Raw genomic sequence first — 23,399 nt, forward strand, 5'->3', positions numbered from 1 at the left:
TAAAAAACAAAATGGACTCTGCCTAGTGTATAGGGTATAACATTTTCCTATGATGTCTAGTTGTTCATTTCAACTGTTTGTAGTGAGTCTCCAGGTTACCAGAGAGTCGCCCTTGGACATGTTGTCCAGGTGTGTTTCTAGTCTCAGGTAATGTGATACCTGCGTGAGTAGCGTCTATGGGCTGGGCTGCTAGAGGGGGTGAGCTTGCTGCATTTCACTGCAACACAATCCTGGACCTTCAGGGATAAAAGACAGAGCGAAGAACCACAGACAGACAGACACCCCTTAACGGGATGATGCCGTTGTTGGGGAAGACAGCTCGTTCTTCCTCTGCCAATGGCAAACTAGAGACTCAGAACATGCCCAGGTATTTTATGTCGCTCTGTTTGCTTGGCAGTGATGCTTTAGTCACGAGCCACCATGGTGTTATAGCTTCAACATCAGATCACAGTTGATTTTCAGCAGTTGTTTATTTTTATTTTTTATTAATTATCTTAATTCTCTCTGCTTTTGTACTGTGAGACTTTAATCTCAGAAGGGAGCTGGGATCTGGGTTAAGGCTTTTTATTGTTGCTCTGAATTTTTTTTCCTGCTCTGCCTTGGAGGAGATGCCTGTTGTTAAGATACTGTTTACTGTTGTCAAGGGACTATGGGGTTGCCGTCGGTGACAGCACAGAACGTTTACCGTGTTTACCAACACTGGAAGCCTAATTAATTGGAGCTTAAATAAATGCAGACTTTTTCCAGAATTAGCATTTTAATGCTTTTATATTTGCCCCCATCCACCCTCCATCTACTAGTTGGGTAAACATAAAAATAATTGCTGCAACATGCAGAGTTTGTTGTAACATCAGCTCAGCCAGTGTCCAGCAAAGTGTATAATCTCACATGGAAGTCCTGCTACATAAACTCCTGTTAATATCAATATAATATAATATATGTATGTATGCAATGACATTATCTGACCACTGCAAGCCTACACTGTGGTTCATTTGCATGCTGGGTTGTTGATATTAACCCATTTAGGATATACAGTGCCATAAGTATTGGGAAATATAAAATGGGAAGTGTTTTATCTTATTTTTACTCTATACTCTAAATGTTTGGATTTTATGGTCAAACAGAGATACTCACTTGTATACATAGTCCCCCCCCATTTCAGGGCACCACAAGTATTAAGAAAGGCTTGACAGGTGTTATTGGTTAGTTGGTTAGTTGTGTTCTGTCACATCATCTGTGCAGGTACATGAGAGCTGTCAATGTCTAGTATTGATTCTAGGCATTTGGTTTGTTTTCCGAGTTTGCTATTGGTGTCTGTCAACATGGAGACCACAGAGTTTCACTGCAAGGCAAGGAAGCCATTATCATTATCATCATACAAAATAAATGTAGAAAACTGGTGAGCTCAGCAATTGCAAATGTGGGGGCGGCTGTGGCGCAGGAGGTAGAGCCGGCGTCTAATGATCGCAAGGTCGGCAGATCAGTGGTTCGAACCCTGGCTGGCCACATGTCGAGGTGTCCTTGTGCAAGACACTGAACCCCAATGAGCTGGCATGGTAGCTTGCCGCCATTGGTGTGTGAATGGGTGAATGAGAGGTCGTTGTAAAGCGCTTTGGAATAAGGCGCTGTATATGTCAGTCCATTTACCATTTAATGGTCTGGTAACTGTACAACTGAACCACAGACCAGGAACACTCCAGGGGGTAGTGTTATGTTTGTTAACATAGGTTATGCTATGGTTTATTAGTTTATTACACATCGCCAGTAGGGGCGCTATATTCATTATGTGACTCAAGCAGTTTGAGGTTTGGTCTTGGAGGGTGGGAAGTTAATTTAAGCTCAGTGGGTTTTGCAACTGACCACGCGTGTATGTCCGTTCTTTCCTATACAACAGGTAGGCGTGAATGTCAGAGGCTACCAGAATATGTCACCAGCCAAACTACAGAAGCTTCACTGCAAAGTGCAAACCACTAGTTATCCTCAAAAAGGATTACAGTTATGCTAAAAAGTGCCTAAAAGTCTGCAGAGGTCTGAAAAAAGGTCTTGTGGACACAGATAAGACGGATATTAGCATATACTGTACCGGAGCGATTGCAAGAGGAAAGTTTGGAGAAAAAAAGATTTGCTAAAGATTTTTCGAGCATCTTCTGTGAATTATTATCAAATCTTTTTTTCTCTCCAAACTTTCCTCTTGGCGCTTCACCTTTGCAGAGTATAACCACAGAGGATCACATTTACATTTTTGGCATTTAGAAGACACCTTATCCCAAAGCGACTTACAATCAATACATTTGACTAAGCAAGTGAATCATCAGTTCACCAGTTGCAGCAGGAAGAGTAATCTAGCTCAGGCCCCCGGGGCCATTGGCAGTCTCCATGATAGAAAGAAAAAGCAAAACAATTAAAAATAAAGGTTTTTTGAATGAATGAATGAATGAATGAATGAATGGTCTTTATTGTGATTGCTTTAGTACAGGTACCAAACAACGAAATTTAGGAGGGGTGGCTCCCCTGGTGCTAGGAAAGAAAAAAAAACAAAAAAAAAACACAAGAAGGGAAGGAGCTGGTTTACATAAATAAAGGCTATGTACACTATCCACTATACTATACTGTACAGATAGACGACTAGGGTTGTCATATTGCACATAGTGTTATTGCACATTCATTTAAAGTGTCGCAGTTTGCAGGCTTGAAATTTACATATTTGTGCCTCAGCACAACACCTGATTTTTTCAGTCCAGCAGCTGCCATCAATCCGTCCAGACTGTCCAGGGCCCAGAACCTAGGTCTTTGCTGTGTTCAGGGCCTGGATGGCCCTGGGGTAGAAGCTGTGCTTCAGTCTGTTTGTCCTTGCGGCCATGGTCCTGTACCGCCTTTTCGAGGACAAATGTTTTTTTTCTCGGAGAAACAGTACAAGGGGGGGAGTAGAAGTCTTAGGGGACACAGTAAAGGGGAAAAGTGGGTGTCTCAGGAGACGCAGTGCTGGGGGGTAGTAGATGTCTCAGGAGGAGCAGTGAAGGTGTAACCTGAAGACCCAGTGTCTGGTGGGGTCAACCAGCCGAGTTCAGGAAGTTATAGGATGCAAATCATTTTTTGTTTTTTTTAATGGTTATTTTTTTCTGAGTGGGGCAGTCCCACTCATATTTGTCTATTTATTGGTTAGAGATAGTGAAGGTAGACAGGAAAGTAAGGAGGAGAGGGCATGTCAGCAGGGCATGGGTATGTACTGTAAACCACAGTGCTAGACCACTGGACCACCCCAGGCCACGCAAATGATTTTTGACCACATACTGTACATACATGAACGCTTCATTTGGACATTCTATGATTTTTCCCAATACTTGAAAAGTCACTAAATCAAGATTGTCGAATTCTTCTTCCTCAGCATCCTAACTGACCTGGGGAGTGTTGGAGGACGAATGGTTAAGACCCCAGGGTCTGGGAAGAGGGGGGAGACAGTGTCCTCTTATGTCAGGGTGCCCTATGAGGTGGACAACCCAGAGGACAGCAGGCGGCTGCCTGAGTGGTTGGAGCGAGAGCTCCTGAAACAGGACCACAGACGACACTCTGTTACCCTCGGGGATGAAGGTAAACTACGGGCACATATGTGCTACAAGGCCGATCCAGCTCACAGTCTCCGCAAACTCAAGGTAATGTTGTCTAAATGCCATGCGTCAGTTGCTAGGGTCTAGCGAGGTTTGTAATCTTTTGTCAGGACTGAGTTAGAGATAGAGGGTAGAGTTATGGTTGCTAAATGACTTCAGACCCACAGTTGTATGGATATATGTGGAAAGTATTGATGTTTTTATACAGATATACAGTAGCAGACAAAAGTTTGGACACACCTTTTCATTATTTTCCACATTGTAGATTAATACTGAAGACATCAAAACTATGAAAGAACACAAACACATATGGAATTATGTAGTAAAAAACAAAACAAATCTTAAACAAATCTGAATATTCTTCAAAGTAGCCACCTTTAGCTTTGATGAAAGCTTTGCACACTCTTGGCATCAGCTTGGTGTGAGTGTGTGTGTGGAAAAGGAAACTGTAAACACCGCCCAGCATTCTCTTCTCTAGAATACGTGAGAGAAAACCACTACAAAAGCAAAAGGTGGCTACTTTGAAGAATCTAAATAGTGAAAATATCACAGCTCATCCTCAAACTTTGCTGAGGTGCTGGAACTGAAGAGTATCAGTAGAGTGCAAAATAACAGCATCCGCACACCAATCAGGCTTTCCAATGATATAAAATACAATACCAATTGGTATTATTAAAGGGGAGGAATAATCAACAAAAAAAGCGTTTCCGAACTTTTTTTGAGGGGTTTATGTTTTATTTCTCAATCTCATTGATGATGTTGACCTCAAGGTGTCAGTAGAGTAGCAGCTTGTAACCTACAGTTTTGTTGCCTCCACCCCTATCCATCCCTCTGCCCTCCTCCATGGACTGACAGAGGGTACAATTGAGGTAGACACCCAATACAGATTGTGTATTTGAGGTTATGCCAGACAGATCGCTTCGTCGGGCAGCAAATTAAAGACAATCAATCAAGATAAATGATGGTTAGTTTCAGGACACCACTAAAACAAACACAATTACTATGCCATCTTCTTAAAAAGGATTTCCATAAAGATACAATGTACCATAGATAGATGCACAATCTACCTCAATCTGACCCGAATGATGGAATGATGGTTGCCCTTTTAAGGTAGTAAACTTGTGTCGAAATTACGAGACATCCATAATTTAGAGCCACAGATTTAATGCTGTGCCAAACCTCAGGCTGTCAAGATCAAGGATTCCAGTGTTGACTGACTTGTCGGTCTGTCACCACCTACGGCTTTTATAATGTAATTAGTGGGTGAGCTATCTGGAGAACATCTATACCCTCCATAACTGCCCTCCATGGCCATTATGCCACTGTTTCGTCTCATTTAAAAGTGGCCGGGGCTCATCCTCCTGTGGCATAATCTCCTTAATAATATGTTCAGTCATCTAAATCCATTAGACTTTAATGAATCTGTTCAAATTCAAATATCTGAATAACTGACTCATACCTTTAGTTCTGAACTAAAACGATCACCTCTAAAACTCAACTGTTTGTCTGAGTCACCGTCTTTTAATACTTAATACATAGGCTACTAGACACTGACCGATTAGGCGATTATGGCTATATCCAGAGGGGGATCCTGAGGGGGGAGTTGTCTCCATGCCTGTATCCTGGTGGATTCTGGGATGTTTATCCCAGTTAGTTATGAATGATAGATCAAAGAGTCTCCATGGATGAAGAGCCTGTTGCTAGGAAACCGTGTCAAATCCGATAGAGGGCATTAATACCGGGAGCATGGCATGTCATCTTCCTGTGCTGGCTTTTGAGGGACTCTAACACGGGGGTCCTATCCTCCCCCATGGCTGTAGTACAGATCGCCCTTACTCCTTAAATGTGGCGCCTACTGATGAGTTTGGTTAATGACACGTTAATGACACTCGCTTTGTGTTTTTAGCGATCAGAATTCGTTAACTGGCTGGTCAAGTCAAATCAAATCAAATCAAAGTTTATTAAACAACAAACTTTAGGGGCACTCAGGTAGCGTCACAGGTTAAGCGTCGACCATGTAACCGCAGGGTTCACCGGTTCGATTCCGGCCGTGGACATGTCCTGCATGTCATCCCTTCTCTCTCACCCGTCATTCCTGTCAAAATCTCTACTGTCTCTATCAATAAAAAGCAAAATATGAGTGGGACTGCCCCACTCAGAAAAAAAAACTTTGATCAAACAATCAACAATGCAATATAATAATAACAATAACATAAGGTGGCATAGCGTTTGCCAGATGGTAACAGAGAGGAGAGGCCTTGGCTGTGCTGGCTGTCGTCCTGGATGGTATTTTCGGCCTTCCTTTTTACACCTCCCTGAAGTAGACGCCCTGAATGGCAGGAGGGAGGTCACCGTGATAGACTGGGCTGTTTTCACCGCCGTCTGCAGAGTTTTACAGTCGAGGGCAGTATAGCTGCTGCACCAGGCAGAGATACAGCCGCTGATAGTGTCAGAGCGATATTTGCATATCGTTAGCCTCATAGCATAATTGCCATGAGCATAAGTCATGCTTCACTTGTGGTCAGCCGAGCCATGTAGTGTCAAAAATGCCTATGTCAAAGAGATGACTTGGGCAGATAATTATTTTGGAATGTAAACAAGCATTTTGATAGGCTGATGGCATAGAGGCAATAATGCACAGTGAATCAGCAGTGTTAGGAGAGTAGAGTTAGGCAGATATCTCAATTTGGCCAAAATATGATTGAGGCAATTATGCTATGTGGCTAACGATGTGTTACTTTTCCGACCTGCCTACAATGTAGGCCTAAACTTCTGCTTTGATCTGATACTATTTGTTCATTCCTAAGTGGTCGTGGTTTTGGTTCATAGCGAGTTGTTGTATATTGTTTTCGTAACAGATTGAGCAGAGAGTATCCCTTGAAAACCTGACGAAGCTCAAACTGGCCTTTGAAGTAAGTTCCCAGATGCTTGGAGAATATTTACACTGACATTTACAAATGAGCAAGTAGTGAAAGAATTGCATTCCTTCGTGGATATTCAATACACACCTCATATTGTCTCTCCCTCCGCAGGAACTTGAGATGGGTGGCATAAGATCACTTGATGTTGTACAGTTTGGACGGGTTGTGAAAACATGTTTGGGATTACACAATATAGTGAGAACGACTATTTACTCTCTCTCTCTCTCTCGCTTACTCATTCTCTCATTCTATCTCTATCTATTTCTCTCTCTTTCATATTTTGACAAATTAAGCTGGCATTGTGTTCTGTTTTACAATTCCTTTGTTCTTTAAATGTCACAGAACGAGGCCCAAATTCAAGAGCTATTCATGAAGATCGATTATTCAGGCCAGGGGAGAATTGCATGGGTGAGATGATATTCAAGTGTTTCTCTCAAGACAAACATCCTTCCTGTCACAATGCAGCAGTGATTGGTTGTGCCAAAGCAGTGGCCAACGAGCCTCATTGTTGCTATATAAGAACGTAATCTTCTCTAAATGATAAGCACAATTATTAACATTAGATTGGCGTGTGAATCTTTGAGTCTTTGTTTCATGGCAACAAAATATTCAGTGTAGGTAGTTGTACTTATTCTCAATGGACTGTTGAAGTCTGTGCCACAACTGTTAACACTAGAACAGCCGTGGGTGGGGTCATTTGACCCTGTGAGTAATACAATGTTATATCTTTGCACTCGATCAAATTTCAGGATCCTTCTTTCATGACTTGTCCTAGATATGTGCGTTCTACCACCCAGTATCCTTACATTTTCAAAATCACATCAGGATAAGCTAGCATAAAGCTATTTCGCAGTTTTTCTGTGTAGGAGGCAGGCTAATTTACAAGACACGCCAACTAGTAGTCTTTGTGTGTCAGCAGCAGCTTCCCATTCTAGTGACTATGGTCATTTGACCCCCGAGGCGGCTCTTATAGTAGGTAAAAAAGGCACAGCTGTTCTAGTGTTAATAGGTATTAGCCTACATTGAGTTGAAATTGCCCCACCTGTTGCAGGACGAGTTCTGCACGTACATGCAGCTAGAATACACAGAGAAGGAGGAGTCTGTGACGCGCAGTAAGCAGGTAGCCTTCACTCTGCCGGCTACTGTCAAGGCCTTGAGTCATGGGGAGCCCATCCTCAGGATCCATATGACCCCCAACGGCACCGTGGTCACCGTCAGAGAGGACGGGGCGGTCTGCTACTGGAGCCCTGAGCTCCAACTTAAGAAGAGCAAAAGCATGTTTGTATGTTTTCACTTTTGTGACACGTTCTAATGCTTTGGTCCTCATGTCGGGATCTGATGTAATGATCAGACTTTTCTTTAGAAAAATGTGAATACATTTCCGTGTTGTTGAAAATCAATGGGCCGCTTAGGTGGCGTAGTGGATTAAGCACTGACCATGTACCGCAGGGCTCCCGGTTCGATTCCAGCCTTCCATCCTTCCTGTCATAATCTCTACTATATCTGTCATTAAAAAAAGAAAAATATGAGTGGGACTGAAAAAAAAGAAGAAAATCAATGACACATCGCTAGTTGACTAACACAGCTTGTTTTGTGAACCTGCTAACAATGTAAAGTTGTGTTATAGTTAACTAGGTAGCAGTGGGGATTACTCATCCAATCCATTGCGTTGTTGCAGTATTTTGGCTTGACTAGCGAGCGTGTGTCATGATTCTCAACAACGTTGAAACGTAGTTCCATGTTTCAAAAGAATAGTTTAAACCTTTTGATTGGTTGCCGACATGCGGACCAAATGATCAGACTGTGTCACATTTTTTTATGTTCATACATTCAGTGTGCCTGCATCTCTACATTGTTTGATGTCCGATGACAATAGCAAATTGCTAGAAATGAGTGCTTTGAAGGTTTTTGTGTTTGAGTGTGGGTGCTGCCTGTTTGATGTTGCAATTTGCAAGATCACAGCTATCATAAAGAGAGTGTGATTAATGTGGTTAATGTGGTTCTTATCTTTGAAATGTATTCAAGACGGTTTATGCTGTTTTCACGCAGCATGAGAGACCGGTGAATAGGAAACCTAAGTGGGCCACTGATTTTATCACCATGGTGCAGTACAACAAACTGATCATCGGAACAGGGTAAAAACAACTCTCTGTATAATGTCAGTTTGAAATAGACCTAAATGAGAACCCGGGACACATATATTAATCAAGGATTGACTTGTAGAATAGCCTACATTAATAATCCGGGAGAGTGTCTATATGTTCCCACAGCCCGATGGTGTCACATTTCTAAATGGAATAAATGGACTGCACTTATATAGCGCCTTTATCCAAAGCGCTTTACAACGGCCTCTCATTCACCCATTCACACACCAATGGTGGCCAAGCTACCATGCAAGGTGCCGGCCCGCTCACTGGGAGCAATTTGGGGTTCAGTGTCTTGCCCAAGGACACTTCGACATGTGGCCAACCGGTGCACCAACTGGGGCTCGAACCGCCGATCTGCCAACCTTGCGATCATTAGATGGCGGCTCTACCTCCTGCGCCACAGCTGCCCCTATTTCTAAGTAATCTAACTACCCCTAGCCCTAACACTGACCCTAACACTGACCCAAGCCCTAATCCTAACCCTAGCCCTAGTCCTAACCCTAACACTGACCCTAATCCTAACCCTAGCCCTTGCCCAAGCCCACCTTGAAATAAGCCAGTGGCTTTCTTGGGTTTTTATCCTGTTAGTTGACCTTGTATGTAATATGTACTTTCATGTACCTACTTCTGCAAATCTTCTAATAAAGTTTTCAATCAATCAATCAAACCTATGAAATATTAGAAATGTGGGATCATTGGGCTGTGGGAATATAGGGATGACCCCATATTAACCAAGGATTGGCGCTTGTAGAATACATTAACAATCCACAACAGCATTCCCTGAACTGCCTCATCAGCTCTCACACTACAGAGTAGCTAGCAGGTCAGTTGGAGGTAAACATGGCTGCCTCTCTCTCCTGTCCTGCAGTGACAGAGAGATCCAACTCTATGAGCTCTCATCTCTAGAGCCCTACTGCCAGATCAGCGCCCTAGAGACGGTGCCTCTGACACTAGACTACTGGTGAGCCTCTACCACGTTACGTCACAGACAAAACAACATGTTTTTTGCCTCATAGCATAATTGCCTATGTCATGCTTTGTATGTAGTGTCAAAAATGCCTATGTCAAAGAGATGACTTGGGCAGATAGTGATTTGGGAATGTAACAAGCATTCTCTGGCTGATGGCATAGAGGCAATAACGCACAGTGAATCAGCAGTGTTAGGGGAGTAGAGTTAGGCAGATATCTCAATTTGGCCAAAATATGACTTAGGCAACTATGCTATGAGGCTAACGATATTACAAACGGTCAAACAGACCTAAGATGTGATAGTGTTTTTGTTTTCTTGTCCTTAGCTACACCGGCCCTGACGAATGTTCCATCTTATATGGGGACGGCCAGGTAACACTTCTGTATTCTTGACAACAGACGCAATTACCAGACTAAGAAAAGTTAATTAAATACCACTTTCCTGATTAATTATCAGGGGTTGTTTTTTTCTCTTTTTGTATTCTAGGGCTGTGTGAACATCATATTAATTACATCGGTGGGGGAGACATTAAGGTGAGCTTTTATTACTTTTTAAATTAGAATGCCTCATAATGACGTACTAATGAAATGACTATGGTTATTCAGGAGGGAATATATAACGTCAAATGTCTGCCTGCTGTTTCCATAGCAATAAATGGCTTACCGATTGGACACTTCAAATTGAACTGTTTATGATGACTGATTATGGAAAGTGCTTGTCATTGGTGGCTCTGTGATGCCAGATTAAGTCCGCCTGGTCAAATTGTGTCCGCCTGATGTAACCAACGGCGTTGCTCTGCACTTATCTAATCTTCTTGCACTTGAATAGCATTAAGGTTGATGCAGGCTCACTAGTCAGCTATAGATTTTATGGGGAGCGTGTCTATGGTCCCACAGCTCAATGGTCCCACATTTCTAAGTAATCTAACTAACCCTAACCCTAGTCCTAACCCTAACATTGACACTAACCCTAACCCTAGTCCTAGTCCTAACCCCAACACTGACCCTAACCCTATCCCTAGCCCACCTATGAAATAGTAGAAATGTGGGACCATTACTTACTGATCAAATGTAGCTTTTATGTGTATATTTACATCAGCCGGACACTATTTGTCAGGTGGACTTAATCTGGCATGACAGCTCCAAAAGTGCAATATCAAACACAATTGCTTTGCCCGTGTATCTGCAGAATGTGGAAGAAGTTACCAAAGGTTGAAAATGTGCCCAACATAGGGATAGACAACGCAGTCCTTTCTCCCAATGTGACTTACATTCGATGGAAGGTCCATCAAGACTGGGTAACAAAGGTGACAATTAACCCTCACTGTGACTTCTTACATTTATTTATTTTTGGCATTTAGCAGACGTTTTATTCCAAAGCGACTTACAATCAATACATTTGACTAAGCAAGTGAATCATCAATCCACCAGTCGTAGCAGGAAGTGTAATCTAGCTCAGGCCGGGGGCCATTGGCCGTGATAGAAGGAACAAAAATAATCCCCCCAAAAAAGACAAAATACCTTTTATTTTTATTTTTTTGTAGACACTGGAGAAACAGAGAAACAGTACAGAGGGGGCAGTAGAAGTCTTGGGGGGGACAGTAAAGGGGAAAAGCGGGTGTCTCAGGAGACGCAGTGCTGGGGGTAGTAGATGTCTCAGGAGGAGCAGTTAAGGTGTAACCTGAAGAGATGGGTCTTCAGTCTCCAACAGAAGATGGGTAGTGACTCTGCAGTTCTGACAGCCGTGGGAAGCTCATTCCACCAGTGGGGAGCCAGTGTAGTGAAGAGACGTGATCGGGCAGCGCGACAGCTACTTATTTTCTATTAAATAATGTCTTACTAATGTAACCCTCTCCTGAGGTACTATTTCAATTAATTAAGATATAACAGGATTCTGAGTCTTAGCTGTTGATGGTGAACTGACTAACTCTTCTTGTTCATAAATTGATCAGATATACAAGTGTATGTAATTGTATGTCCCCATAAAACAAGTCTCTACACTAATAAAAATGGACAATAACACTTTCTATGAGGCACACCCATATAACACATTGCAAACAATCAAACGTCTTTACTGGATACTAACAGGGGACACAGACACATACAGTGAGTGAAAACTCAAGACAGAGCACAGAGTGACAGACAGGCACGGCTTAACTAACGAGGCACAGGTGTGGCCAATTAGCTAAATGAAAGCAATCAGAAATAACTAGAAGAGTCTATTTATGGCCTGTGGCGACCAGTGGTGAAAACAGAAGACTCAGGAACATTCCTGACAGGATCATTATGAGAGGATATGTGACACGTTCTAATGCTTTGGTCCTCATTGTCGGGATCCGGCACTTGAATTCGGTATTTTCTATCTTGATTTTCTCAAGCAATGACTTGACACCTTGGCTTTCTTTTTAATTTCAGGTGAAATATTTCCATAATATCTGCTCCATCGTTTCCACCTCAAACCATGAAGCCTCTGCTCTTGTCATAGGTAATCTTTTTCCATGTCCACATTTTCACCAAACCATAATTATCTAGGTTTCTTTCTTATTATAACCTGAAACAGTATGCCTCCCTGAATCCCACTTGGGAAATATTACAGATTGAAACAGCAATTCATTCATTCATTTATGCTAATCTCACATGCCGTATATATGATATGCCATATCTGTGTATGTGCCCACATGTTTCTCTGTGTGTGCGTGTGTGTGTGTGTGTGTGTGTGTGTGCGTGCGTACGTGCGTGCGTGCGTGTGTTTGTGTCTCATGTTTTTACAGTGCTTCAATGCTTTGCTTAGGTCATTGATATCATTGAATTAATCCCTTATCGTTAGCCTCATAGCATAAAAGTCATGCTTCACTTGGGTCAGCCGAGCCATCTTTGTATGTAGTGTCAAAAATGCCAAATGTCAAAGAGATGACTTGGGCAGATAGTGATTTTGGAATGTAACAAGCATACTGATAGGCTGATGGCTAACGATATGGGTTTTAAATATGAATGTTCTATTCCCCTGAAAGGCTGTGCGCTCCCGTCGACTAACATCGAGAAGCAGATGAGGGAGATCAGAGAGGTGGGCCGCGAGGGGAAGACCCTCAAAAAGGCCCCGTCGGGTTTTGGGGTCCCTCAACCCAGGGCGTCATGTGACCAGACAGTCTTCTCCATCTACAAAGGAGTGAAGACCTTTGACCTCTGCAAGAAGCACAACCTGCTGGTCACAGGAGGGATGGACAGACTTATACGCATGTGGAACCCTTACGTCCCTGGGTGAGGATTTACATATCGTTAGCCTCATTAGCATAATTGTCTATGAGGTCATATTTTGGCCAAATTGAGATATTTGCCTAACTCTACTCTCCTAACACTGCTGATTCACTGTGTGTTATTGCCTCTATGCCATCAGCCTATCAGAATGCTTGTTACATTCCAAAATCACTATCTGCCCAAGTCATCTCTTTGACACTTTGGGTTATTAGGCCTGTTACTTGTGACAATCCCTCTCTCCCATGGTGGTCCGGTTGGCCTTTTACAGGAAACCCACAGGCATCCTAAAGGGCCACTCAGCCCCGATCTTCTACCTCTGCATCTCTTCAGAGGACAACCGCATCTTCTCCATCTCCATGGACAACAGTGCGAAAGTAAGACATCCTTTAACACTAAATTTCATTTCATTTCATTTTCATTTCATTTCATTTCATTTCATTTCATTTCATTTCAAAAACAGCCATTTTTTAAATAGATATTTGCACTCTACCAAATTTCAGGACCCTCCTTTCATGACTTTTCCTAGATATGTGCGTTCTACCACCCAGTATCCTGACATTTTCAAAATCACATCAGGATAAGCTAGTATAAAGCTATTTTGCAGTTTTTCTCTGTAGGAGGCAGGCTAATTTACAAGACGACCAACTAGTGGTCTTTGTGTGTAAGTAGCAGCTTCCCATTCTTTTTTTTTAAATTATTTTTTTTGATTTTTATCCCTTTTTCACCCAATTTAGTATCCAATTATACCCAACCTAGTGTCCAATTATCCCCTGTCGCCTATTGCGTAGGATCGGCCGCACGCGCACCCCGTGGCCGGCAGCCCAGATGAGAGAGCCGATAGACTAGCTACCGGCCCCTCGAGCCCAACACTGTTATTCCGGCACCAGACGGGGGCGGTGTTGCGCGACGGATCCTTATCCGGAAATAGCCTATACCACCCTCGGGAGCGGCCGTCCAATATGCTGCTCCCCGTGGGCCCCGGCCATATCCGGGTCTGGCGAGACCGGGTTTCGATCCCAGTCCCCAGTGGGCAGCTTGCACCAGAGACTGATGCTTAGACCGCTGCGCCACCGCGGGGCCAGCTTCCCATTCTAAAGACTATGGTCATTTGACCCCCGAGGCGGCTCTTATAGTAGGTAAAAAAGGCACGGCTGTTCTAGTGTTAATTCTCTGCAAAACTGTGAACTTATTTCCGATTACGATAACAGTGACTAATTTTTGATTCAGATCTGGGATATTCAGGACCAGTGCTGCCTCTTCACTGCGCACCCCAAAGCAAGCCTGATTTGTGGGGACATGTCCGCGTGCCTCTACTCCCCTGCCATGAAAGCGGTATACATCGCAGCAGACTCCATTGCATTGCTGTCTCTCAAGACCAGGTCGGTTACTTTAATACTCTCCGTTCCTCCGTTCCTCTGTAGTTTATACACCAGATCCATCAGAGCATGTGTCTGAGGAAAATCAATTGGATCATTAAAGTGCAACATTTACCAAAGTCATCAAACTAGGGTAGGTGAGAGGGAAATATGTTATCCTATGAAGAATTCTTTGATTAAACAACCAGGGTAGAACAGTCGTGTCTATAAGAGCCGCCTCGGGGGTCAAATTACTTTACTCTGAGAATCTGCTACTTACACACAAGGACCACTAGTTGGTGTGTCTTGTAAATTAGCCTGCCTCCTACACAGAAAAACGGCAAAATAGCTTTATACTAGCTTATCCTGATGTGATTTTGAAAATGTAAGAATACTGGGCGGTAGAACGCACATATCTAGGGAAAGTCATGAAAGGAGGGTCCTGAAATTTGATCGAGTGCAAAGATATGAAAAATACATTACTCACATGGTCAAATGACTCCATCTATGGCTGTTCTAGTGTTAAGGGCTTCATCTATGTCATTCAGGTACTGTAGACGTCCTGTTATTGTATTTCTCTCTTCTTCCACTCTCTCACGTTTTCTCCTTCATTCACTTGCAGGCCGCAGCCCAAGCGACGTCTGATCGTATCACACAAGGAGCCGGTGCTGTGCTGTGGATACAGTGACGAGTTCAGACAGGTGGTCAGCTGCAGTGAAGGATCCGTGAGTCAATCCCCCATAATTCCCTCAGAGAGAAAACGATTTTCAAAACAGTGACATGTAGCTGCCGAACTGATGACACTAGCTATGTGTCACGCATGGCAATTTTGTTCAACTGATCCCAGGTCGTGAAAGTCTGGGATTTCGATACAGGGAGCCAGGTTTTTGAGTTCGGCGAGGCCCATGGACTTTCGGCTATTACGTGCATGACCTTTGACCCCAAAGGAAGGAGGTCGGTGGGGCTTTTACTGCTGGTTATAGTATAGTATTATGTAATATGTTTATGTTTATATTAAATGTGTACTACAGTAGAAATATGAAATAATGTGATTCACACAGACTGATCACAGGGGGGAGAGATGGGGCTCTTAAGATCTGGAACTTCAACAACGGTCAGTGCCTAAAGATATTGAGAAACGGTGAGAAGATTTTCCATATTTTGGATCAAAATGGACAAAGGGGGGAGGGTTGGGAGAGAGGGGAGGGAGGGGGGGGGGTTGGGGTAATGATGTTAACTCATGTGAAAAACCAATACAAATTGTTAAACATAAAAAATTAAGAACATTTTCCATCTCTCATTGTTTGGAAAATGATAAATGCTTGATGTCTTGATATTTTTTGATTAAAATGGACAAAGGGGGGAGGGTTGGGAGTCAGGCGATGGGGAGGATTGGGGTAATGATGTTAACTCGTGAAAAACCAATAAATATGTTAAACATTTAATAAAATGAAGATTCTCCATCTGTCATTGTTTGGAAAATGATAAATGCTTGATGTCTTGATATACCTGTCTCAGGCTGGTGTTAGTTAATAATGTGACTACGTTTCTTTCAGACGGTGAATGCAACGAGGTGTGTGACTGCACCTATCTGAAAGTTCATAGAAACATGTGAGTGATGATGTACTATATGAGGAGACAGGTATTGATTTTAGAAACAAATATAATTCATCTTATGTGCAATGTATTTTTGAAGGTATGTCATGTCTGTTGGCTGGGACCGGAAGATTGACATTTACACAGTGAGTATAAAATGAGCTATACGTATGTGTGAGCCATATATATATTTTATTTTATTATATCTTATTATATCTCATTTGGATTCTCATTCGGATTCTCTTGAGAAGTTGACTGTCCGCTCGAGCTGTAAAAGATCATTTTCTTCAATAAATATTATACCTAGATTTAAAGCAAGTTCCTATCTTGAGTCTCATTAATAATCCACGACACGTGGCATTAGTATCCATGCAAAAATTCAGTGTCTCAAGATCACAAGTTAACGAAAACAATATAAGAGACAATCTTGGAAATCGTATTGTCCTTTGAGATTGATTAATAGTTGATTATGAGGAACGTACTTAGGCCGACCACATCATCATAATCCTACCTGCACATCACTCTCATGTATCCTGTGTGTCAGTCCTCGTGCTGTCTGTTTCCTAGGATACTGTATCAAGTATCTCATTTCCTCAAGATTGCATCTTTTTAATAAACCGCTGCACTCTTGGATTTTGGATCCTCCATTTCAGAAGTATTTGAGTTAGAGATGTGATTCCACTAGCACTTGATTAAATGACGTATTCACAAAAACTCGCTACATTATCATGAAGTGCAAATACATACTTCCAAAGAGCTGTAATTTCTTTCCCATTCCCTTTTCACACAGTGCTTCAAAAAGAACCACACAGTAATACCATATGTAGCACAAAGGGTTTCGACTGTACTAGAGGACCAGTTCACAGCAAAGTTAGAATACAGGTAGGAGAGTAGGAGCAGCACATTAGACAACGACGGTTACAGATTTCACCAGTACAGTAGGTAGACTGCTGAGGATTACAGATCATGTGCCTGGTCCTAACCACCCGTAAGTTCAACCTCAAGTCTAGGGGGGGGGGGGGGGCGTGCTTTTGCTGTCGCAGCCCTTGACCTCTGGAACAGCATCCCCATGTCCATCAGATTTGCCCCTTCTATCGAGTCCTTTAAATCTGAGCTCAAAACACACTTCTATTCCTTAGCGTTCCCTGACTCAGTCTGACTCCTGCCTTGTTTGTTTTGACGTGTTGTTCTGTTCCTCTGTTGTTCTGTTGGTTGTTTATTTTCTGTTTATTTACACTTTAGGAGTACTTTTACTGTAAAGCACTTTGGTTGACAAGTGTCATGTTTAAATCTGCTATATAAATACATTTGATTGATTGATTGATTGATGTGCCTTGTGCCATACATGGTGCCCACAATGCTAAAATGTCAGCTGCAATGACCAACGTTTCTCTCCATGTCAGGATTCACCAGAAGACCCTCATCACGTCCAGAGGCCACAGCCCTCCTGGCAAGACGACCTGGTGAGGACAGAACAAAGAACCAAACAGTGTTTACTGAATGAATTCTCATGTCAGGTGTCATTAAATGTGATACGTTCTAATGCTTTGGTCCTCATATTGGCAACCAATCCAAATGTTCAGACTTTTCTTTTGAAACACGGAACTACGTTTCAACGTTGTTGAGTCACTAGTCAAGCCAACACACTGCAACATAATGGATTGGGTGAGTAATCCCCCCACTGCTAACTAGTTAACTATAACACTACTTTACATTGCTAGCAGGCTCACAAAACAAGCAGTGTTAGTTGACTAGCGATGTGTCAATGATTTTCGACAATGCAGAAATGTATTCAAATTTTTTCGAAAGAAAAGTCTGATCATTACATCAGATCCCGATATGAGGACCAAAGCATTAGACCGTGTCACAAATATGTTTATATGGTCATTCAACCTTTCCATCTCCAATTAAACTTTTTTATTGACATCCCCAGACGAGTGGCCACAAAGAGGACATTCTGTGTATAGCGCAGTGTCCACCGTGTCTCCTGGCTACCAGCAGTTATGACAGTGAAATAATAGTATGGAACCTGGTGTCTGGACATATACAGTGTCGCTTCATAACCCCTCTACCATCTGGCTGCAGCAATGTCCAAGGTGAGATTACACCCTCTAAAAACATGAATAGGAATGAAATGTATCATGTATCAAGTAATTAGAGATTGTACAGTAAAGATGACAGTTGGGGTTCAAATCTGAAACTATGCTTTCCTTAAGTAATGTCAAGGATTGGTCAGTTTGCGTTCCAGCCGTGCCAATATCCATGATATACGCACAGCTAAATGGAATGTTGACAAATGTTTTCATATTACGCCGCGTTTGTTTATATTACCGTTATCGGAGTTACGTTCTTACCGTTGCTTAGCAACCGATAAACAACTGTTCAGCGGATGAATACACTTACAATAAAACATAGTTCCGTTAAAATACATTAATTAAAAGTTTGTCTTGTCTTTCTTTTGTAAAATATTGATAGATAAATGTGGTAACCGTTATATAAACACTTAATTCTGCCCTACCAGGCATGGATACAAGTGTCCCCAGCATCATCTTCCTCAGGACGCGAGCTTTACACGCTGAGTTCTCCTCTGCTGCATGTCTGGTGTCATCAGGGGCCAAAGGTCAGTGTAATTAAATTATTGAGGTAATTAATTAGAAATTGAACAGTGCAATTCACCACAGATGGATATCATAATGTATTTTTTTTCTGTCTTAAAAAGGTTACATTAATTTCTGGAATGTTCTCAACGGGGGGAAATTCGTAGCAAGCTTTGAAGCAGTAAGTCTTAACCCAGAGCCTAACCTTTTTTTCCCAACATGATTCTCGAAGAGATGAAGTTATGAAGTTCTTTATGAAGTTATGAAGTTCTCTATGAAGGAGCATGAAGTTATTTGTTCTTCAGTCTAGATTCCAACGTCAGATCACAAAACTGGCTGTAACAAAGGATGAAACGTCACTGTATGCAGTTGACGAACTCGGGTACATTTATGTTTACAACATAGAGACATACGGCCTTGGCTCAGAGCAGACGCAACCTAGAGGTAAGAGTGTCTTCTCCACTGATTAGCAGTCCTCGGATGAAATGAGAAGAAACTGTTTTTTTCTTTTTATCAGAGCATATCGATCTACAAATGTAAAATGTATCTTTATTTATTCAGCTGAAAAGTATTGGCGTGCACACACCAGCAGTATTACAGGGTATGTGCAGTCACTGCTAATCAGGGATATCCTTTCAAACATTCAACTACAAATTGTACTTCACATTTTGCTCAACCCTTTCCCTTTTTCATGTTGTCCAGTTTGCAGATTGTCGATAATGACCGAGTGCTGCTCACGTCATCCATAGACTGCACTGTACGCTTGTGGACTAGCCAGGGGGAGTACATAGGTAGGTTCTGTCAATTCACAGAGAGTTTTTTATTTTCTTGTTTTTACATTCTTGTTATTATACATTTTACATTTGCATTTTTGGCATTTAGCAGACGCGTTATTCCACATGACTTACAATCAATACATTTGACTAAGCAAGTGAATCACCAGTTCACCAGTTGCAGCAGGAAGAGTAGAGGAGTAGAAGTCTTAGGGGACACAGTAAAGGGGAAAAGCGGGTGTCTCAGGAGACGCAGTGCTGGGGGGCAGTAGATGTCTCAGGAGGAGCAGTTAAGGTGCTATTATAGCTACTCATAGGAGTTATGTTCAGTAGATTTATGTTCAGTAGATGGGTACAGGCCGACACATTAGGGATAGATTCCCCTTGGGGCAGCTGTGGCGTAGGAGGTAGAGCAGGTGTCTAATGATCCCACGGTTGGCATATTGGCGGTTCGAACCCTAGCTGGCCACATGTCGAGGTGTCCTTGGGCAAGACACTGAACCCCAAATTGCTCCCAATGAGCGGGCCGGCCGGCGCCTTGCATGGTAGCTTGCCGCCCTCGGTGTGTGAATGTGTGTGTGAACGGGTGAATGAGAGGCCGTTGTAAAGCGCTTTGGAATAAGGTGCAAAATAAGTCAGTCCGTTTACCCTTCTAGTGAGATACTGTGCACACACCACGTTCAATCTCTGTACATTACACCTCCTCCTGCCAAATCCTAAAGTCCTGTCTGTAAACTATCCATCGAAAGTACTACAGTGTGGAAATAAAATAAAGCCCAGTCTTGCCATTAGGCAAGTGGTAGTAAATATTTTCATAGGCAAAGGATTTAAGTTGGTGGAAATAAAATAAAGCCCAGTCTTGCCATTCGGCAAGTGGTAGTAAATATTTTCATAGGCGAAAGACTTAAATTGGTGTGGAAATAAAATAAAGCCCAGTCTTGCCATTGGGCAAGTGGTAGTAAATATGTTCATAGGCGAAAGACTTAAATTGCTGTGGAAATAAAATAAAGCCCAGTCTTGCCATTAGGCAAGTGGTAGTAAATATTTTCATAGGCAAAGGATTTAAGTCGGTGTGAAGATGGGAAACAATCAGTCTCTCCGAGGTGGAGAAGGTTGCGCTAGAGAGCGCAAACAATGTTTTACCTTTTCTTTTTAGTGTTTTCCCCTGCTTTTATATTCATTCTATGCATGTATATGTTTTTATATATGTTTTTATATTCACTTTATGTTCTTATTCCTGTTGTAAAGCACTTTGAGCTGCATTTCTTGTATGAAAGGTGCTATATAAATAAAGCTTTACTTACTTACTTACTTACAGATGGTTATTGCTGTTTCTCTCCACAGGGACGTTTGGACAATTAGACAGTTGGAGCGTCCACACTCCCTCCTCCTGGAAACATCCTGCTGTTCCCTACGATGTCTTGATAAATCCTTTAAGCATGCCAGCGCATCCTATTCTGGATGCAGAGACGAGCGTGTTGGAGGTCATCAATCCTGACCGAAAGGTGCGTCTCGAATGTTTGGTTTCAGAGGTTCCTGATTGCTGCTGTAGTGGATTTAGTCTGGTTTCTTCTCTATTGATATTGAATATTGTAAAGTAGAGCTTGTAGAGATGACAGTTGGGGTTCAAAGATGACAGTTGGGGTTCAAATCTGAAACGATACTTTCCGTAACACTAGAACCGTGTCTATTTCACCTACTATAGTGGATTTAATCTGGTTTCTTCTCTATTGATATTTGAATATTGAACACAAGGAGATTGATCAACTTAGCTTGAAGCCTTTTATTAATAAAGTTACATGGGAGCAGTCTAGAGTTTGCAAAATCCAGAGCCCCCCCTCCTTCTCTGAGCACAGCCCTTATATACAAAGTCGACTCCCTTATGAGGTCACTAATCTTGGCAAACAAATGTGGTGACAGGAAACTCTACAGTTTAGTAAGTACGACACAGAGTTATTGCGCAACCAGTCATTGGGCACTGTCCCCAGGCAGACTGAATTGTTAGCTACGATTTCCGTGAATGTAGAGATACGGACTTCAATTCTCTATGTTTGATACTAAACATAAAACTACAACACTGCCAAAAGTTGAGTCTGAGATGAATGAACAGGGGGCTTATCTCTGTTCTGTATGCTGAGCTGAACTGCTCCCCCTTGAGATGTGCTGTAATTGCAGTCAGACTCACACAGCAAGCTTAGATGTGCTCCACCGTGCGTCAGTGACTCAGATATCGAGGAGGAGATTAAAACCGCTTGTTACCCAGAAGACCACGGGAAGCGGTGAGTTAAAAGCACATTATGAAATAAATGTAACGTCATGATGCAATACAATTTGTGTAAATTGAAAAATCTTGTTTTAATCTTGTAAATGTACATCTCGTTGTATTGCCTCATAGGATAATTGCCTAAGTCATGCTTCACTTGTGGTCAGCGAGCCATCTTTGTATGTAGTGTCAAAAATGCCTATGTCAAAGAGATGACTTGGGCAGATAGTGATTTTGGATTGTAACAAGCATTCTGATAGGCTGATGGCATAGGCAATAACGCACAGTGAATCAGCAGTGTTAGGTGATTATGCTATGAGGCTAACAATTTTACAAGTCTAGACTTCTAGACTACATCATGTGAAGAAATAAAAATTCCGGTAATAAAATAAAGTTTGTTTATCTCTTTCATGTTTCAAGCCTCCGTCACGAAGTATTCAAGCATGCTAACAAGCCACCGAACCATGGGGGGCCTAAGGCCTATCACACGCTGAAGTACTTTGATATTGTAGATGCCCCCACCACCTGTGAGAGGCCTGATCTCTCCCTGGCTGGGATCGACCCGTTCATATCAAGCTCTGTGGAAGAGGAGTTTACTGAATCCAAATAAGCCGTTGCCGGTTCAGCACTATTCCTCATCGGAAAAGGAGCGACTTTTGGCCCTGGACTCTATAAACTCAACGTGCTTAAAATGTCATAATTTAGTACCGAACGGTAACGAGATAGTGAAAGAGAAAACTTGAAAATGTTATTTTAGAAAAACAGGTTCTTTGCTACCTAGAATACTTTGAGGAGATGATGTCAAACATTAACTATCATAAAATGGAAGATCATCAGGGAACTTGAATATTGCTGGACATCTTCATTCGGGACTTATATCAGCATATTAATCCAAGGTATTTTTGTGAAGAATCTCATACGTTTTCGAGCAATTTAACTTGGAGGAACTGAGGAACTTTCACTTTCAAAACCCACCTCTTCAAGCTAGCCTTCACCAGTTAACCCTCTCCCCCTCCCCTTCCTATGTGTCCCCAGCACTACCTCAATTAGGCCCCTATACTTTCTTCTATTTACCTTTTGTTTCTTTTTATTATTACTACTCTATCTTTTCAGTTTGTAAAGCGTCTTTGAGTGTCTATGAAAAGTGCTATATAAGTCTAATGTATTATTATTAGTAGTATTATTATTATTAAATGGATTTAAAAGAGACTCAAGTGTGCTGAGTACCAAAGTGATAACCAAAGTGATGAGGAAAAGGATCTGAAATGTACAAGTCTTGGTTAAGTAGTGTAGTTAAACTCAATGACAATGGTTTCGTGTTTTATCTTGTATGCATTGTCACTCTACTGCTTTTAATTTAAATATAAATGTCTTCTTTAATATATAATCTGTAAATATAACTAACTTAATTAAACTCCATCCGTGGGCTGCATTTCACACCCTTTCTGTGAGCTATTAATGTCCTTTATGGATACATCTGATACATCTGTGCCTTTACACTGTCTTGTCCATTTCCTCCTCGTTGTGAGAATCCACCCCCGGGGTTTGGATTGGTCACCACCATCCCACACACATTCTGCAACTCTCCTGTTCAGCAGGGATGCATCATAATCAGAGACATGGAACATGGAACATTAGACATCAAACATTATACAACAGTTAGTTCCGACCAAGTAATTTGATTGGACAAGAGGCATTCCATGAGTGCCGATATACAGTATAACAGCACTGGGACTTTTAACTACGGTATATGTAAAACTCCGCCGCACAGGTGTTCTATTAAATTACCGTTAATTAGACATTAGATCGTTACGGTCGTTATCTATCAGATTATTTATCCGTGTTGAATCTTTGGAGTTTATAAATGGTAAATGGGCTGATTTATATAGCGCCTTATTCCAAAGCACCTTACAACGGC

The 23,399-nt window shown here is 42.0% G+C and overlaps 1 protein-coding gene across 1 annotated transcript; it reads left to right on the forward strand.

Moving 5' to 3' along the window:
- Window positions 1–296: 296 nt before the first annotated feature.
- On the forward strand, window positions 297–22,091 carry wdr95 (WD40 repeat domain 95; the record flags this gene model as incomplete). The annotated part of the gene is made up of 24 exons (XM_080526605.1): window positions 297–367; window positions 3,386–3,650; window positions 6,464–6,517; window positions 6,869–6,934; window positions 7,578–7,808; window positions 8,579–8,661; window positions 9,542–9,634; window positions 9,969–10,014; window positions 10,130–10,176; window positions 10,832–10,949; window positions 12,058–12,127; window positions 12,654–12,900; window positions 13,166–13,271; window positions 14,125–14,276; window positions 14,875–14,977; window positions 15,100–15,206; window positions 15,314–15,393; window positions 15,809–15,863; window positions 15,949–15,994; window positions 17,252–17,311; window positions 17,782–17,944; window positions 18,370–18,468; window positions 21,446–21,497; window positions 21,902–22,091. 24 exons carry the CDS (start codon window positions 297–299, stop codon window positions 22,089–22,091), a joined length of 2,604 nt encoding a protein of 867 aa, XP_080382731.1.
- Between the last annotated feature and the right edge of the window lie 1,308 nt (window positions 22,092–23,399).

This window comes from Nansenia antarctica, assembly GCF_963989245.1.
Source record: "Nansenia antarctica genome assembly, chromosome: 1".
Lineage (NCBI taxonomy): Eukaryota > Metazoa > Chordata > Actinopteri > Argentiniformes > Microstomatidae > Nansenia > Nansenia antarctica.